This window comes from Diadema antillarum, unplaced genomic scaffold (genome assembly GCF_040938485.1).
Source record: "Diadema antillarum isolate AM-2024a unplaced genomic scaffold, OU_Dant_1.0 seq00000149_RagTag, whole genome shotgun sequence".
NCBI lineage: Eukaryota > Metazoa > Echinodermata > Echinoidea > Diadematoida > Diadematidae > Diadema > Diadema antillarum.
Genome location: NW_027271222.1, coordinates 235283 through 255000, shown reverse-complemented (window position 1 = coordinate 255000; position 19718 = coordinate 235283). Strand labels below are relative to the sequence as shown.

Here is a 19718-nt window from a genome sequence, read left to right as displayed (position 1 = left end):
ACGGTGATTTTTTGTTACACACACATGTCCACTATCCATGATGAAAAGAAGAAAAAATCCTGTCTGTTTTTTTTTTTTTAAATCGAGTTTTAATCACCCGATGCAGAGCGCCCATCAAAACACGGGCGCCAGCGCGTTCGCACAATGCAAGACTGCCGCACCTAGCGGCCTGATCCGACTAAATATTTTCGATGCTTTTTTCTGCGGCTCTCACCTCTCCGCGCACGAATTAGCCTCGTGAAGCTGAAGTCTGACATCTTTTTACACAAATTCGTAACGAGAAAAATTAAATCAGTACTAACCTGATCTTGTCCATATATTCCAAATTACTATTCCACACTGATAGAGTAGGTGGGTAGATGACATACTCCAGTTTGTTAGCAAAATAATCACTTTGTAGGTATGACGAGTTCACTTTCTTCGTCAATTCCGCCCACGATTCCGATCACATCACGCATCCAGCACATACCAGTCTGGTACTTAGTATGTGCTGGATGCGTGATGTATGCGACGTACGTCACGTCGCGGGATGATTCCAGAAAAAGCGCCCAAACGGCGGAATCGTGGGCGGAATTGACGAAGAAAGTGAACTCGTCATACCTACAAAGTGATTATTTTGCTAACAAACTGGAGTATGTCATCTACCCACCTACTCTATCAGTGTGGAATAGTAATTTGGAATATATGGACAAGATCAGGTTCGTACTGATTTAATTTTTCTCGTTACGAATTTGTGTAAAAAGATGTCAGACTTCAGCTTCACGAGGCTGATTCGTGCGCGGAGAGGTGAGAGCCGCAGAAAAAAGCATCGAAAATATTTAGTCGGATCAGGCCGCTAGGTGCGGCAGTCTTGCATTGTGCGAACGCGCTGGCGCCCGTGTTTTGATGGGCGCTCTGCATCGGGTGATTAAAACTCGATTAAAAAAAAAAAAAACAGACAGGATTTTTTCTTCTTTTCATCATGGATAGTGGACATGTGTGTGTAACAAAAAATCACCGTGCAAAGTTGCGACAATTTATACGTCAGATGTGAGATGAATAAGAAGTGAAGGGGGGGCCTCATGAGGCGTTCCCCGGGGGGCCTCATGAGGAGGGGGGAGGTCCTCATGAGGAGGGACCATCCTCGTACGCGGGGGCGGTCCTCATGAGCGGGTTTCCCGGACTGATATAGGGCTCATCTTAACTTGGGCTTGGCATGACTGCAGCAGTGAGGTCTACGTTACTGTTAGTTAGGTCTCAAGTCAATGACAATGTATGTCGTGATAGCCAAATAGATTCTAACGTTAGATGGAGGTCGTATACACTCGTAAACCAAGGAGTCTAAACTAGTATAACTTTGAAAAGTTGAGATGCCTGTGTCAGGTAGAAACTAACCATTAGGCGTTGGTATTGTCACAAGGAAGATTGAGTCCTATTGACCGAAACTCAATCGCAGATCGGTCTGTATCTTGTCGACCCGGATATGTTCTGTGCCGTGGAGACTTAACCTCACCAGCGACCTTATTTAAACAGCAACACATTCACAGCGACCTGCGCCAGGGTTAGTGGAGATTATATTTTGGATCAAAAATTTATCCTCTGATGATTGGTTGAAAGAGCTGCACGTGATTAAAGGTGTTTTCAGCTATTTCAGAAAGTTGACAGTCCATAAAGTATGGTTGGGTGTCCATAATACCGGACACCTAACGTTTTTCTATCAATAGAAACGTGAAAAATCTCACAATTGGCCTGAAATTTTACTCGCGTGTGGAGAAAATACTCCGGATTCACAAGCGCGCACTGACAATGCGATCTGAGGTACGCGCTCTTAGATGGCGGCTTCGAACGCGTGGGGTGTCATTTTTTCCGCACTCAGTTGCCCTGCTCATTTCCACCGACCACCTTGAGAATACGTATAAAGGGCACTTAAATGCGTTTTTTCGACAGGCCGCTGTTTTTTTCTAGCCGTCATTTTTTTCCCAATAATATTTGAATATATTTTGAATCCTTCGATATTACTTTTGAAGGACCGTTTGATGAATTTGAATTGATTTTCATAAGGAAACTTTTCATCGTAATTGAAATAAATTAGATGAGTCGGTTTGTTTTTTCACATTCATTTCTCGTTTCTACATCAACTCGTACGGTCGTAGCGGGCGACAAAATGTTTATGTCATGTGTATGTGTAACGTGTGTGCTCGATGTACAAGCGGCGGTGACAATTTTGCGGTCAAAATCGTCAAATTTATTACGGAAGGATACTCTACATCTAACAACGAGTCAGCAAAGGTAGGCCTAGTTATAATATATGTAACGTTAGTTACACGATAAACCTTATTCGATTTTGCTAAATTTCGGTAATTTAGAGGGAATACTTAGTTGTTTTCGCCACATTTTACTCGGTAGCGTAGCCAAGTGAATAATCGAACACCGTTGCGCGTAGTCCCATGCGTACATTTTCTTTCTGTACGCGCAATGCCATTATAATGCGCGGCCGGTCGTTATGGACCCGGTCGGTAGGTTGGACACCTACCATACTATTTGCAAAATGACGTCACTTCTGTGACGACATTTTGCAAATAGTATACTATTTGCAAAATGATGTCACAAAGCAATTCTGAAATTGTGTTCAGCTTTGAACCATCAGTCTGTGAAATGTAACAATTTCTAATGAAACAATTGTGATGCCACAAAGCAATTTTGACATTGTGCGCTGCTCGTACCGTCACTCTGAAAATGTATCAATTTCCATGCGCACTGCTCGTACAGTCACTCCGAAAATGTACCAATTCCTAACAAAGCGATTGTGACATCATAAAAACAATTCTGACATTGCGCAAATTGCTTCGTACCGTACCGTGCATCGCGTCGCGCTCATCAAAATGTAACATTTTTAACAACATTACAAAGCAGTTCTACATTGTACGCTGCTAGCTAGCTGCATGCTTAAAGGAAACCAAAGTCCAAAGAGAAATGTGGATTGAGTGAAAGCAGCAACAATAGTAGAACACATCAGTGAAAGTTTGACGAAAATCGGACAATCGATGCAAAAGTTATGAATTTTTAAAGTTTTTGTGTTGGAACCGCTGGATGAGGAGACTACTCAAGGTTATGACGTCATGTGTGGACAACAATATAAAGACTAGAGAAGCACTCTGAGAGTGCAGACCTCCGCCAAGCATACTGCTCATTTCCCACCACTAATCTTGTTCTTCCATTAGAGATATTAGTGATTTCCACCCATACGTACTTTTGTGCTGAGAGTCACCCGATTTCCCAACATAGAAGCCTGTGTTACGTCATAAACCCTCAGCTGCACTGCGCGCCTCGCCCCAGCAGAAACTAGCGCAGGCAAACCTCAAATATGCGCGGCCGGAACTCCCAAGATCATTGACCCTACCCGCCAAAACATCAAAAATCCTTCATAAATTCCCCAAAAATTCTCGAATCATTACCAAAAGTTAATCATTTGTTACTTGTGTCAGTCTCAACCTTTCCTGCAAGTTTCATCCCAATCTGTTAACTACTTTTTGAGTTATTTTGCACACGGACAAACTAACTAACGAACGAACGAACACACAAACCAATGGTAACGAAAACATAACCTCCTCCCTTGGCGGAGGTAAAAATATGAAGGGAATTCCACAAAACTTCACTTTTCTAGCATAATGAAAGAGCACTTGACCAACCACTTTCAGAAAGCAGGGGGAATAATTGCTACCCTTAACATACATGTATGTCAGTACCAAGTTGATAGAATGTGTAATTTTCACGAAAAATGAATTTTGGTGGAATTCCCTTAATACTTTCTTTATATTGTTGTCCACACATGATGTCATAACTTCCAGTAGTCTCCTCATCCAGCGGTTCCAACACCAAAACTTTAAAACTTCATAACTTTTACATCCATTGTCCAATTTTCCTCAAACTTTCACTGATGTGTTCTACTAATGTTGCTGCTTTCACTCAATCCACATTTATCTTTGGGTTTTGGTTTCCTTTAATGGTCAGTGTAGGTCCCTTCAAAACATCGCATCCACGTTTATGACTTCTGGCTTTGCATTTCCCTCATTTTCCTTTTTTTTTTGAATTTTTGAATTTTTGATCCAAAATATAAAACAAATATACTTTGCCTAATTTCGAGTTTCTTGTTAAAACTATAGGCCTCGGCGCCTCCAAAAGAACTATTCACTTCGGGGCTGTGCCCCTCAGTGAATAGTTCTTCTGGAGTAAGAAACTCTGACGGCCAAGTATATTTGTATACTATGTCTGGCTTCACAGAATCCCCTCCTAAACAGACCGAAGGCTGCCCTCTTGGCTCCTGCTCCTGTAATGTAGGCTGCTCTGCTCTGCCTGCTGTCGCGCGCGAACCAAACGTTACAATAACCACAGGCATTTTTATACTCGGAGGAGAGCCGTAAATGTCAAAAAATGATTGGGTATAAAAAACTCCTGACAGATGGATTTTTCTGTAGAAAGCGTTGGTATTGACCGCAAGATCAGTCTGTATCTTGTCGTCGGGGATACCTTCCGCAGAGTCTGGCTTCTTACGGAGGAGAGCCATATTAAAAAGTAAAAAGAAGCACAAAAACAATGATAGAAAAAACTCCGGAGGATGGACTGATTTTTCTGTCTTGGGTTGATTTTGCTTTACATATTCCCTTATGGGCTTCCGCTTTAACATGTTTGTCATTCATGCTGATGGCCTGTTTGACATCAGTACACCCACAATGAGAATTGTACAGTGCACGGTTATAACGAAATTCCGGTAACAACGAAGTAAAAATTCCAGTCGCAACATTATCCACTCTATGTATTTTTCTTGTTTATTTGTTCGTTTGTAATGAAATTTCAATATAACGAGAGAAAACTGCCATTCCTGAGCACTTTGTTACAATTGTATAACGGGAGTCCACTGTAATTGTAGATTTAGATGGTTTTGACGGATGAACGTACCTACTTTGTACCTACAAATAACATGTGCTATGATGATGCCCAATCAGTCAAAGACTTGTAGAGCAACAATGAACAGATCCAATCCTGAGCCTAAAATGTTCAATGTGATATCCAGGCATTTATAGGGTGTACAGTTTACAACCTCATATGCAATGTACATGTACACTGTAATGTCTGTAATGAGAGTGCAATCCTCAAAACTAAACAGCTAGATAATATTTCCTGAAAGAAATTGAATGCATTCTATTCAATGTGAAGAAAGAAAAAAAAAAACATTTGGCCTTCAGAAAAAAAGACATTGAATTACTAGTCTTATGTTATACATGTAGTTGCTGTGATGGACACCAAGTACTGTAGACATTAACTACCACAGGATTGCATGCTAATGCAAGTTCAAACTTCAGGCTGTCTAAACTTGTCCTGTTACACAGAGCACCCTAACAGACATGAAATATTTTCAGTTTACGCAGGGTGTCATCTGAATTTACTTTTTAAAAGAAGTTAATACTGTATAATGCCATCCCGTTAGAACTGTATTTACATGTAGCGAGTCTACTTTTTTTGCAAATCTGGATTTCCAGACAATTATGTATAAAAGTGGGGCCCACAATCGTGGACTACAGGATTGAATGGAAAAATGTATGGGTACAGGTCACATTCATGTCTGCATTTCATCACAGTAAATTTTTTGGTATGTCTTTGAATTTGCAAATAGCCCCAACTCGCGAAATTTGTGAAGAAATAGACCTCAAATATTGGGCGTATACAGTTGTTCAGAACTAAATGCACATGTACGTGTATGTCATACTTTGGTACACTATCTATACTGTACTTATGTGCAAGTACGTACCAGGTACTAATTACCTGGATGAACTCTCGCAGCTGGATGTATTCTGCATGGCTTGTGTCATGTGCTTTAAAGGTATCATTTACCATTGGTAGCATTGATTTTAAAATGTTTTAGTTAAATCACATTTGATGCATGCACTGTATGTCAGTTACACGTATAACAAAACATCCCACCATATAAAAATTTTGCCGTAAAGCCTGAAATATTAGGAGATATTCCTATTTTTCTCAATAAACCATAACTGTAGATGGTTATTCTAGGAACAATTTCATCATTTATAACTATTATTCACATTTTGTCTGTTTTAACAATACCTAACATTGATTATACTGATTAACTTCTTTACATTGGTTGTTTCTATCCCTAACTCATTTTTAAGAATTATTTTGAAGCACTAAAGCTGAGCTATTGTTTCAGCTGCAAATGGAGGCTGCCCTTCTTGCATTAAACCTTGCCAAGGCAACTCTATGTCCTGTGCATGTATCTTCAGTTTTGGTGTCATGTTTATCACGTGGAACACTAATCATTTAATCAGAGTTACACTCTGATTGTGTTCATGTTTTTTTTTTCTTTTATTGAAGGAGTTAAAGGGCATCTGTACGATGTGATTAGCATTTGCCCACAACCAAATTGTTTTCAAGGTTCACTGTATACTGACTTTGTGTATTTCAGGTTAAATAATGGTAGACCCCAATTGCTTGTGTTACAGAATTTTTATTTTTCTTCTTCTTCGTAGTTTGGCAATTATAGAAATATTCCTAGTCTCAGTATGAATATATCTGTACAGAAACTGAATTGGTTTAGCAATGTCAGACTCTTCTACAATGTGCCAAAGCCTTCAAAATCTTTGTTAAAAAAACACCAAAAGGACCAACAAAAGGACCCAAACACTAGCTGCTCTCATTGTAGTAGGGTTCTGAATGGTTTTTGCTGTGTTAGTATGAACTGAAAGTACTATTTTTACAGTGCACTGAAGTACAGTACATTTCACAGTGCCCAACAAGTGTACATCTAAATGGTTTTTTTTTATTTTTTTTTATTTCACCCAGTGCTGCATGTTCTCAGAGATTTCATAGAACTAGACAGGTACAACGTACAATCAGTTCAAACTGAAGATTACATGTAGAACGTTCTATGATGAGAATGAGGCTTTCAACGAGTTCTTGTACGCTGTACCCAGCACTCAACATTATCAGTAGGCAGATGTCCCAGGGCCATTAAAAAGTGATGCTGGGCCTCCAAATCTCAAAAAAGGTTATTTTTTGGTGGCCCGATCAGGCAGTTAAGATTGGAAATATATTGCTACAGATGTACGTTGTATGTTTCCTTTATCTTGGTCTACCAGAGTTTCAAATTTAAGGATTTTAGTGCCTTAAATGGGCCACTGAGAAAAAAAAAAGTTGATGTCGAGCCCTGCTATACCATTGATTACTGATGAGTCCGAAATGGCTGCAAAGTTGTGGATAGTGGTGTCAAAATCGTAATATTAAAATCTGAATTGAATTGTTTACCACGTCTGGCACATTCTGCTTATAATTGAGTGATCTTAGTTGAGAATACTGTATTTGCTGAAAATGTAGAATTTCTTTCGTAGTTCATTCAGTACCAGTTGTTTCACCGGAACTGTCCCAGAACTGATGGTAGACCCCTTAATGGAATTCAGACTTTTATTTGTGTAGGTTTATGTTAGATAATAATTGAGTGTGGAAAGATGCAAATTGTAGCAGTGTTTATATTACGGTTTAACATGTACATTGTACGTAAGTCTACATCAGATGAGACATCATGGCACCTGTGTTTTGTTTATTTAATATGCTACTGAATTGCAGGAAGTTCAACAACAAGGGCTTGTCTAATCAAATGCAGAGAATTACGTAATCGTCTGCTCCCTGTTCAATGTTATACAAGTGATAATACCAGGTACAATGTACGTCCTAACTGTACACGTCAATGTGTAGTACAGTCATCAATGTGTATGGAGCATTAACTTAAAACAGAAACTTTTAGTAAATGAATTGTATGCCGTGGACAAGCAAAATTTTCAGCCAAAAGACATAGTACTAGTAAGAAGTTCCTGCATACAATTATTTGATATCAGTGTAGTACCATTCATTGTCATAGTTCAGGCCATTTTAAGTTGCCTCACAATGATGATAATTGTAAATTGTATGTGTAGACCCTATATGCAAAGCAATCTGTGGAGAATGTGTTGTACAATTGTATTCCTCTGTGTGTGTGATCTATGGCAGTTTATAGTTTGGTGGAACAGATGTTATAGGGACTGTACAGTATTATATACCTCACAAGTGAGATTCGTATCACTCATTGGTCAACATTATATCACGTGGCAAGGTGTAGTCCCGTCTATCTTGCCTTAGGGTTTTCATGTAAGTGATAGAAAGGCAAAACCCTCGTGATAGAAAGGCAAACCCCTCGTGATAGAATTCGTAAACCCTCCGCGACTTTTGTACACATAACAAGTACACTATAGACTTCGCGCGCGGTGTCCGCAACCCCTCCACCCACCCAAGGACGTTCACTACGCGCATCGTATAAACACATGCAAAATCATCGCACTAAACTAGCGCACAGCAGGCATACGTTTACGTGGCATGGTGATCGAGCGCTCCTCCGTGATTTGAAGTGAGCTGGATCAAAGATCATACACTTTGTCTTTAGGATTTCTTAGGATCCCGAAGCAGAGACAAATCTCAGCATGTTGAAAATATCGAATTAAAAACACGAGCGACGGGAAACTGGATGTATACTGTAATCTTCTACCAAGATTTTATGCAGGAGCTCGCCAAAGGCCGTGTGACTGTGAGTGAGTACAATGTACCGTGCGTACTGGGTAGTACGAAATGCACGAAAACCATGCCAGCAAGCGCAGGCTGTGGCCTGATTTTAGGGCTAACGTTTAGGCCTAACAGTTAGAATTTACTTCTTATTTGCCTAGCCCTAGATCTTGCTTAAGTCTTAAACGATGAGGTATATAAAACAAATATTAACTGCTCTGTATTCGGATGGTGGTGGAAATTATCACTCCCTCGGTGCTTTTCATACCGACCCTTCCATCACCCCTCGGCTAACGCCTCGGGGTGATAGAAGGGTCGGTATGAAAAGCACCTCGGGAATGATAATTTCCACCATCATCCTCATGAGCAGTCAATATTTGTATACTGGTTGAGGTGAGAATTCAGCTTGTAACATTTGCGAGATATTTGTTAGAAACCACTCTATGAAAATGTTAAAGAGCATACAATTCTAAGGGGAATCAAAAATTTATTTGATGAAAATGGGTTTTGAAATGACTGAGATATCTAAAAACAAGGAAAAACTACTTTAGAGATCCTAATAAAAGTTATAACCTGTCAATTTTATTAGAATCGCTTGTTTGGATATCAATCTCGGCCATTTCAAGGCCAAATTTCATCAAATAAATGTTGACTCTTTCTTGAAACTGTACATGCTCTTTCATATTTCATTTAAGAGGTTTCTCATTATATCACAAACAAGCAAAAAAATCATAAATCTGAATCCTCACCTTAAACAGTACTGCACAGTCCCTTTAATGTTAGGTTTGCAAATACTGTAGCTTCTATACAAAATTGCTGTTGTTCCTAAAGGTTCTGCATCACATTGGTTTTTGGTGGTAATGGCCACTTCCAGTAGTTTTTTAATGATAGCTGATTTGGGCAATCAGATTTCTCAGGAGTGATGATGGTAGCTACTATAATCTGAAATAGGATAAAATAGATTTAATCAAGTTACATAATTTATAAGTTATGTATGTCCACATGGTCAATATTTACGTCATAGACAGTAGTTACCAGTTGCAGTATTTTCATGCAGCAATACAAACTGTAGGTGTCATAACAACACTTATGAACAGATGTTGCCTAATTTGACCTTCAGTGCTTCAATCACATCACTAACAGTGATTTCCTGAGTGCCTTCTTGCTGTAAAATATGGATGGAATACTAATTTGGAATAGCCCAAATGGAAGTGGTATACTGGTGGTATTAAAACGAACAGAGTATTACCAAAGTGCTGTCACCTATGTGCTTAGCCATGGTTGATTTATGTGATGTCCCATTCATATTTCGTGGCAAATATGATTTTAAAATGTGTTAGAGGGCATATATACTGGTGTACTATCTGAAAATGATATGTCGTGGAATTGAAAACTGACTGCTGGTTTAATAATCAACACATATTATGCATGGTGCATGTTGCGGAGGAGCTATCAGAGCTGAGTGGTATGCTGTGCGAATATAAGATAACAGGTTCTATGCATAGATGAGGTTCACGGGTTTGATTCCCAGTTCGGTGGTATTGCCTTTTGTCTTTTGCACTATGTAAGGTGTGGCAGAATTTACCATGTGATTTGACAGGGTTGTTACTTATTGCATCATAGATTTCACTGGACTTGTATTGAATAGATAGCATACCACATCAATGAAAATGAGCCCTATGAAGACAACCATTTTCACACTGGGTTTTATTTAGCACATTAATGTAACACTGCATTGACTTTGGAAATGCAGTGTTATGATATTGTTGTTTAGTTGATGAAGTTTGCACAATCCTAATCAACCCAACGTACACAATGTATAAGGTGAACAAATGTTTCACAGTTGTCACCACCCCAATACCAGTATCAATGTTTGTAGTATAATATACACATTTTCTGAAACATGATGCACTGCAGTGTAGTGGCTAGCGCCGCTAGCTCCAGCACCAAAATAATTTTCACTTTTTGGCAACCCAGGGTACAACCTTTTTAAAAAAATAAGTAATTCAACAAAATGGCAAATTTTCATTTGGTACCCCGGGATACCATTTACATGTATGTCATCATATGGAGGGGTGCCAGTATATCCGATTCTGAAAATTGATTGTTTGGTGTAGGCTACATTGTACCATAAGGTGATCATGATTTTGCTTTCTCTCTCCTCCCCCCCCCCCCCCTTCTCTCTCTCTCTCTCTCTCTCTCTCTCTCTCTCTCTTCTTTATAAAATCGGTCACTGTGCAGGGTAATTACAACAGAATAGGGCACCAAAATATTGACCATGCACTAGAGAGTTTGATTAAATGGACTGTTGGCATGTTGGTGGGAGCAGTGCACCTTAAAGGGCCCTGAAATCCAAATGAATGTTGATTTGTGTTGATTTATGATACCCTCAACATAATTTTTGCGATGAAACGAATATCTAGAAACATTCCATATATTTTTAAAGATTTTTTCTTCTATTTTTCTTCAGATTACTTGGGAACGCCCACAAAAAATCCTCCCAAACCAATATTCCTCAGATGACCTCATCTGTCAATCATTGTTAAAGTACTGAAATGTGTAAAAAAAGACATTGGAATGCACCTTCCCTCAATTCAGCATAACTTGCATGTTTCTGTGATATTAATGTGACTAACAAAAGACATGGCGAGGGAACATGCAAGTTATGCCGAGTGGAGGGGAAGGTGCATTCCAATGTCTTTTGTTAAACATTTCAGTGCTTTGCCAATGATTGATTTGGGCGTTCCCAAGTAATCTGAAGAAAAATAGAAGAAAAAATCATTTAAAATATATGGAATGTTTCTAGATAATCGTTTAACCGCAAAAGTGATGTTGAGGGTATCATAAATCAACACGAATCAACATGCATTTGGATTTCAGGGGCCCTTTAGTCAATGGATCATGCTGAACCATAGTGAACATGCACCTTCTACCAGTGTGCATGTGCACACTTATGTGTGGTTGTCAAAGTCAAGGTGACTGTAGAAGAGCTAGTGTTCATCTGATGTATGATGCCCTGATAATGCATGCTGATTGTTAATGGGGATGTAGATGGTTGATTACAACTACGCCGGTAGTATGGAATTTTTTGGGAAGCCCAATGCAACAGTTGTTGAGCTCACACAGGGAGCTGCTGTGATGGTGCGCTGCATTTGATATTCAGCGATGGTGTGCTCTTGCCTGTGTGTTGTATTGCTAACACTGAGATTTAAATGCCTGTTGGTAATGTGAAGGGGTGTGCCATTTGTATGTTGTGGTGTGTGTGACACATGCATAGTGTAGCTGATCATCATTTTAAAGAGAGATGTTGCATAGAAAATTTGCTAGTCTTTCTTGAGTTGTGTAGTATACTGTACGTATGTCTTTTACTTCACTCTGAGTGAAGATAACAATACAGCTGTCATTAACAGAGGCACCTGGTAACCAAGTTAAAGAAGCCCTTTACCCTTGAAATAATATAACAGAAAAGCAGGGCTGAACATTAGCGGTGGCCCAGGGCAACTAAAGATTTGTGTTTGGCCACCAAATTTATCTTTAAGTGGCCCAATCAGGCAACTGAGAACCAAAACGGATTGTTACATTAGCTTTTGTTTCATGCTCAATCTTTTTCAGGCGACTGACATTTCAGATTTAAAGATTTTAGTGGCCCAAAAGGGCCACCAGACAAAAAAGTTTGTGTTGAGACCTGCAATAGGTGATTCTTCAAATAAGTTAAGTTTCCTATCGATCCCCATGGATACATACAAGAGCTGTAAATTCAAACACTTGCATTTTGTTTGAAATGATCAGGCATTATAAGAAAAGGCTATCCATTGCATCTTTAGTAGTACAATGTTAATTGTCATCAATAATAGTCTTACAGAACTTTTCATTTCCCCCAGTTTGTGTGTCCAGGGGGAAATCTCAACATTAGAGGTATGATTTAACACTAAATAGACTTACTGTGTATACAGACATTGTGTGATTTAAAATCACTTTTAGAAAGAATTTTGGCTATGAAATTGCATGCATCTAATTCCCATTCAATATGAGCCAAATGAAAACTACATGTATCTCTCACTGGCAAATTTGCTATGAGTATGAGCTCATGATGATAAAGCCTACTTTTCAAGCGCAACAAATATTTTTTAGTGTATGGGCAAATAAACATTTTGTGCCTGCACCTTCAATGTCTTAGAGACTCGTGTAGTGATCGTCTACCTTTAGAAGCAAGTGAGGAGAACATGACTTGTCAAATGCTCTACCACCTGGTCGTAATCCATCAAAACATCCCCTATGATGGAGCGATGCACATTTTATGCTATCCGATAGCAAGCAGCTTGTAGTCAGTGCTGTGACAATATGAGTTGATAACCTGATACGTCAAAGATATTCCCTTCAGAGTGCTTTGTCCACAAGTATATGAACTCTAATTCCCTCTGATTAGAGGAGCGTTCCCCACAGGTACAGATAAAGGTTGCTCAATATCTTGATGATCATATCTGACAGCTTAAGTACTGTCAAGCAAGGCCAGTGCTGCTCGCCCAAAGTTCACACAAAACGTCACATGCTAGTGCTGGTGCAGAAATCAGTTGAAGTTGTGAATAGTGCTGGTATATAGTAATGGTAGATGAGACCATTGGTTCAGGTTATGGACTCATTTGTCAATTATCTCTGCAGATGTTTGTTTTATAAAGCTCATAAAGCTTGCATTGATGTTTTCATGGCATACTAGATACAGTATGGGCTGTGTCAGCTGGTGAAAGAGTTACAAATCCAATAGTGTTAAGCCAAGATGTATCCCTCAGGACCATCTTTGCCTAACACTGTTTGTACTATACAGTATGTCCCCCAAAAAAATTACAATAGATTTTCGAATTGATAACACCCAATATTATTGACCTGTCTCGATGCTACTTCAGGGTCTTAAAATATAACATCTTAGCTCTATTTTGCAGAAAACCCCATTCAATTTGGTTTAGTGGTCACAGAGAAATGTAGATTGTTGTAAATCATATCATGAGTCTGATTCTTCCAATTTTAGCACTTCTCTTGTGTGTGAATACAATAGACAGAACTTGGAGGGAAGAGATTCCTGACATCCTCTACAAAATTCCTCATTTCTTTTTGACTACTGAAGCAAATCGAATGGGGTCTTCTGTAAGATATGGGCAATGAGTTATAGTTTCATACCCTGAATTTGTATTTAGATTGATTCACTATTTTTAAAGATATCATTGCGGAAGGTCCCGTTGTAATTTTTGGGGGACATACGGTATAGGGGCCTACACACCATACCTTCACCTGCCCACATTATTCAATCCTTTTTTGTTGATACAGTATGGTATTTTAAAAAAATGTATGGAAACAGCAAATATTCATTTTGTGCGTGTATGCAAGTCGAGCACACCACTAATTTCAACTTTGAAGAATCTTAAATTTTAGACTTACCCAGATTGTTTTGGCCTTCGGTTATAATGTTAAAAAGATATTGTGGATGATATGAACATTGTCATGTGTTTAAAAATTATAGAGCAATTAGGTGCGTAGGATCTTTCCAAAGAATATGAAGAACATTTACATTGTTACTAATGTTTTCATCCATTTATGCCTTTCCCCCAAAGACAAGTATTTGTCAGGGTGGCTAATCCCTTTCTCTCATTTCTTTCTGGAGAAGTATTAGAATTTTATAGCCTGTGTGTAGATTTCACAAAAATCAAATTCATGAAATAGGACAATTCTGGTATTCTAAGTTGCTATTACATGTGATGTTATCTGCAATGTGAATTAGTGTAATGTACATGTACTTTGTGCATGAAAGTGTATACTGTGCAAATTGTATTTATGAGCTATTATTGTCAAATTTCGCAAATTAGTGTTGGACCGTGAATTTAACAACACACAAAAATATCTTGGACTGACAGGTATTAGTGCACTTACGATAGCCTTGGTGTAAAAATCGCAAAAACATCTCGCGAAAGTATCTGTGACCTCATTTGCAAAAAATATCTGTACGTGAAAATAATTGCTTATGCTAGTACTGTATTTATCATGTTTTGGTCAATAATCAAGCAAGTGCAACCCCACCCCCCCCCCCCTTTCCTTTAAAGTTCATAATTGCTGCAGTTTTAGGTTCATAAAACAATACATTTATGTCCTATAATTTGTTGTAAATTAAGCAATCTCTTCTTTGGTGTAAATTTCATTTAAAAAAAATAACGTTGAGTGAAGACTTTTGCACTGGTCAGTGAAGACTTGTGAGGTGATAGAAATTATCCCTCCTCTGATTTGAATTTGCAACTAATATCACTGCTTCACAGAAACATGTGACTTTCTAATTCCATTACTCCACTTTTTACACTAAATCTGAATAAAAAGATGGTTGATTATCTTGAGTCAGTCATCATCTTTGCCATGATGAGTAAGAATAAATTTAAGGAATGCATGAAGCGCTGATCTGGCATTGGCATGACCTTGTGATATTGGAGTACATTGTACAATGGGCCCATGTGAGAGCCAGTGGTCTATCCAAGAGAGTCTCATGAAATGAATTGATTGATGAATTGAAGTAGGTAGTGAGCTGGTAAAGGTCCATCAAGGATTGTTGCTAAGGGTCGTCAAAGTTTGGTACATGTAATGCTATTGCAATATCTTTAGCATATGATGGGTTCATTGCTGTGACAGAAGATGCTTTGATATGTACTGTTTTTATTTGCATCTTCCATTCATCCAAGAAATCAATCTTAAATCATTGTAATGCTTTTGATCAATCCACGTAGTTGAATTTTATTATCTGTGAAGCTCTGAGCCATTATCATTAGTGCAGTGCCTTCTAACTTCTAACCCTAGATATCAAACCTCTTCTCGAGGGCAATTATCCTCAAGGCCAATTCCTTTGGGACAATTTCCCATGTGACAATTTCCCAAAGGGCAATCCCCCTCCCCCCCCCCCCCCCACCTCCAGACTAGTTCTCAGGCTAAGTTTTGCTTGGAAAAAAAAGTTATGGAGTAACCGTACTATTTCTTTTTAGCCTCATATTTGTAGGATAGGAACTATTATTTTACTCTGCATGCAATCATAAAATTGCTCAGTCATGGAAAAATGACACAAAACTCAATCACAGAGTACATACTATCATGTAGGATGGTATCTTTGTCACTGTGACAAACGTGTTCTTAACTTGGTAGCCCATTTTAGGGAATTGCACTGCTATTCTTTTATTTGGATTTATTGATCAAAGACAACTATTTCGATCAGCATGAATGTGAACAAGACATTATATTCAGAGGAGACATACAGTATGATGCACAGAGATCAGAGTACAATAATCTGAAACAAACTAATCATGTTAATTCCTATTCAAACCAAGAAGAAATTCTAAGATCCTGGCTTAAGACAATGTTGACTACTAAAAAGCGTCGCACAGTATTTTTCTTGCTTGTATAGTATGCCTTCTCATGTCCAACTCTCGCTCTCTTTCATTGTGATTGACTTCAGACATCATGCCCCCTATACCAGAGGCTCTCCAGTTTGGGGAGCCAGTGCAGATCATCACAACCACTGACGACCATTCCTTTGAGCTGAACCAAGAGGCATTGGAGGCTCTTTTACTGGATGAGAGTGTGCGGGACAAGAAGGTCTGTGTGGTCTCAGTGGCCGGGGCCTTTCGCAAGGGAAAGTCCTTTCTCCTGGATTTCCTGCTGAGATACCTCGGGAAACAGGTAGGAAGATCCTACATTCAGTGCTATCCACATGGTTCTTGAGGCAGAGATAAAGCTGTTTCCTGTCTCATATCAAGTCACTTGAGTTAAAAACTCACATGAGCTATAGTGATCATTCATCAGCTGTCATCTTGGATTGCTTAAACTGTTTACATTTACACACACTGGTTTTTGCCTTTTGATCTTTTTGAAAACACATGCTTAATTGTACTACAAACTTGGCAGGCATTATTGCTGGTGTTGTAGAATATACAAATGGACTCCATGCCCCCCAAAAGGCCCCCCACTTGCCTCCCCCCCCCCCCCCATGTTTGCTGTGTTCTTTTTATGCCTCCGCCACGAAGTGGTGCCGGAGGCATTATGTTTTCGGGTTGTCCTTCCGTCCGTCCGTCCGTCCGTCCGTCCGTAATGATTTTTGTGGACAGTGTAACTAAAAAACCTTTTGAGGTATCCTTATGAAACTTGGCATGTATGTGTATTAGGGGGTGAAGTTGTGCCTATCAACTTTTGGGTGCACATGCTCAAGGTCAAAGGTCAAAAGGTCAAGGTCAAATGCTTAGAATTTCACTATTTCCCCCATATCAATGCAATGCCTGAAGATATTTTCTTGAAACTTAGTGTATACATGTATTACCCAATGAAGATTCTCTTGTGAAAGTTTGGGGTCATGAGGTCAAAGGTCAAAGGTCAAAAGTTCAAGTAAAAAATGTTAAAATTTCGCTTTTTTCTCTGTATCTTGGAAATTGTTCAAGGTATCTTCATGGAACATAGTATATGTGCTTGTACTGACTGGCTGGCAGTGGTTATCTAGGTAATTTGGGGTTCATGGGGTCAAAGATCAGGGGTCAAAGGTCAAGGGCAATACTTCAAAATTTTACTATTTCCCCTTTGTATGCAATGCCAGCAGGATTTTTTTAACGTGGTATATGCATGTATAACCCAATAGAGATTCACTGGGATTTGTTTTTTTTTTTTGCCAAGACGGTCAAAGGTCAAAAAGTCATAGATCAAGTGAAAGTGCTGAATTTACTTCTTTTTCCATATCTCGGAAGTGGCTCAAGTTATCTTGAAACTTAGTATAAATGTATGTTTTGCCCGACAGTGATTCTCTTATAAATCTTAGGGTCAAAGGCCAGATGAAAATGAAAACAATTTACTGTTCAATACAGAAATTGCACTTTTTTCTCCATGCCTTGAAAATTACTTAATGCATAAACTTATGAAAGGGTCAAAGTCAAGTTAAAGTTCTTAAATCCCCAAATGCATGCTCTTCTATTCATCCAATTAAACATGGGTCAAGGAAGGTGAACCTTCAACACATTTGTGTTTAAACTAAGTGATACGTCATTTTAAATATTTTGCCAATTTAGGAGAATCATGCATTATGGCGGAGGCATACCAGTCACCATAGCGACATTTCTAGTTCAGTAATAGTCTGCAAAAATGCATTGAAGGCGAACTTGTGTTACTCAGGTGAGCGCTAAACCCACCGAGTCCCTTGTTTTGTTTAGGAGTGCATGATTTCAAGCTTGCTGTTCTCTTTAATTGTAGAGATGATACAACAAAGTATATATTACACAGTTTATTATGCTATCAAGCACAAACACTCATGTTCACAGTGGGTGAAATCATGGGTAGTGTTTAAACTAAGCGATACGTCCTTACTACTGTATGTGTATTCTTCCTAATAATTCTTACTTTTAATACCTGTGCAAACATGGCTTGAATTAATCCAAAGCAGCTAAAACCATACTCTTATTCCCCTCTGGTTGGTGGCAATCAACCTCTCTACACTGGTCCACGTTCAGACAGTTTGATGCCCATTTAAAACTTCTTATTCAAAATGACAAAAAAAAGAAAGAAAAAAAAAACTGTCTTCCAGAAAAAAAAACACCAGCCATACATTATTGAACGATTTGTAACTTCAAGCTGTGCAATCCTGATCTACTCCCCCCCCCCCCCCCCATAAAAAGAATAAAGAAGAACCTGGAAGCTAATTATGCCAATATCTTTACAGCCTGGAATGAATGTGTCAAGTGCTTGTGGTTTGTGTTTCTTTTTGTGTGTGGTCTCATGTAAGATTGAATTAAGCAGGCTCTGTAAAATTTGTCATGGTCATGGTCATGTTCACTTGAAAATTTAATTGTTGTAATTTCTCTTTACTGTGTTTGGTAATGATATTTGTTTAGGTACATGTACACCAGCCTGTATATTATTACATCAACCATGCACTGGTTAATTTTTGCAAATACAGCTATGACCCATTTTGCTGCTTGCTTCTTGAGAGAATGACCTGAATTTTTTGTATGAATGTGGTACATTCTGTTATGCTGTAAACCTTCCTAGGGTGCAACTGATTGGTTGGGTCAAGATGACCAGCCTCTGACAGGCTTCAGCTGGCGGGGCGGGTCAGAGAGGGAGACTACCGGCATCTGGGCATGGAGCAAGGTCTTCCTCTGCCCAGGCCCCAATGGGGAGGAGGTGAGATCTGTAGCATGCTTGTTTTCTCTCTTTTAGCTGTCAAACACTAGTGATAAATTCTAGTGACATTGAATCGTTTAAAGCACCATTGTGATGGTCGAGTGTGTTCATTTTTGACAAGTTACAAAGCACTAAATGACATTTTGTTGAATGTCAAAGGCAATATTAGTGAAACAAAAGATCAGCCTATGAACAGGAAAACAACACTTCTGTTTATATCATAGTAACAAACTTCAAACCTTGTCATTTTCAGACAAGTGTAAGAATTATGGTAAGAAAAAGAAAAAACATATTACTGATGTATATCAGTGTTTCAAATTGAATGATGCTGCCATAGTATGTCTATTTTATGAGTAGGGAAATGTGAAACGAAACAAATATTACAGGTAAAGTTTGTAGTCAGTTTCATGCATGAGTATTAAAGGAAGCTTTTTCTGTCCAGTTCAGTACAATCTATTAAAGAGCCATCCTACAGCTGATATTTTGAAGAAATTGAGAGCCATTGAAAAAAAAAGAGAAAAAAAAAGAAGGAGACTGCCTCATAGTACACTTCTACTTCATGTCTACTTCATCTTGACCTTCAGGTGGCAGTGGTCTTAATGGACACACAAGGTGCCTTTGACTCAGAGTCCACTGTCAGAGACTGTGCCACTGTATTTGCACTCAGCACGATGACAAGCTCTGTACAGGTATGTCTTAAACTTCTGTATATTGTGAATCTGTGCCGTCTCCAAGAGTCCATTTTATATATAAGTGTTAATGCTCTGCATAATGACCTGATAAGGGATTAGCAAAATTTTTATATGGTTCTAGTGAAAATAAAGACGTGTTTTACTGCATATCCTCATACTCTTGGTTTAACAATGTAATGTTATTGATATAAAAACAAGTGTACAATATAACTTTTCACAATATTGTGGCTGTGAATGAATCAAGAAAATACCTTCTGGTCTAGA

At 38.7% G+C, this 19718-nt stretch overlaps 1 protein-coding gene across 1 annotated transcript in view; it reads left to right on the top strand.

Annotated features, from left to right (window-relative positions):
- Nucleotides 1–19718, top strand: part of LOC139727729 (atlastin-2-like) — a 33666-nt gene that overhangs the window by 578 nt on the left and 13370 nt on the right. Inside the window, exons 2-4 of the mRNA XM_071638708.1 lie at nt 16058–16281; nt 18628–18762; nt 19347–19451. Coding sequence (XP_071494809.1) covers nt 16063–16281; nt 18628–18762; nt 19347–19451 — 459 coding nt within the window. The 5' untranslated portion in view covers nt 16058–16062. The remainder of the gene's footprint in view (nt 1–16057; nt 16282–18627; nt 18763–19346; nt 19452–19718) is intronic.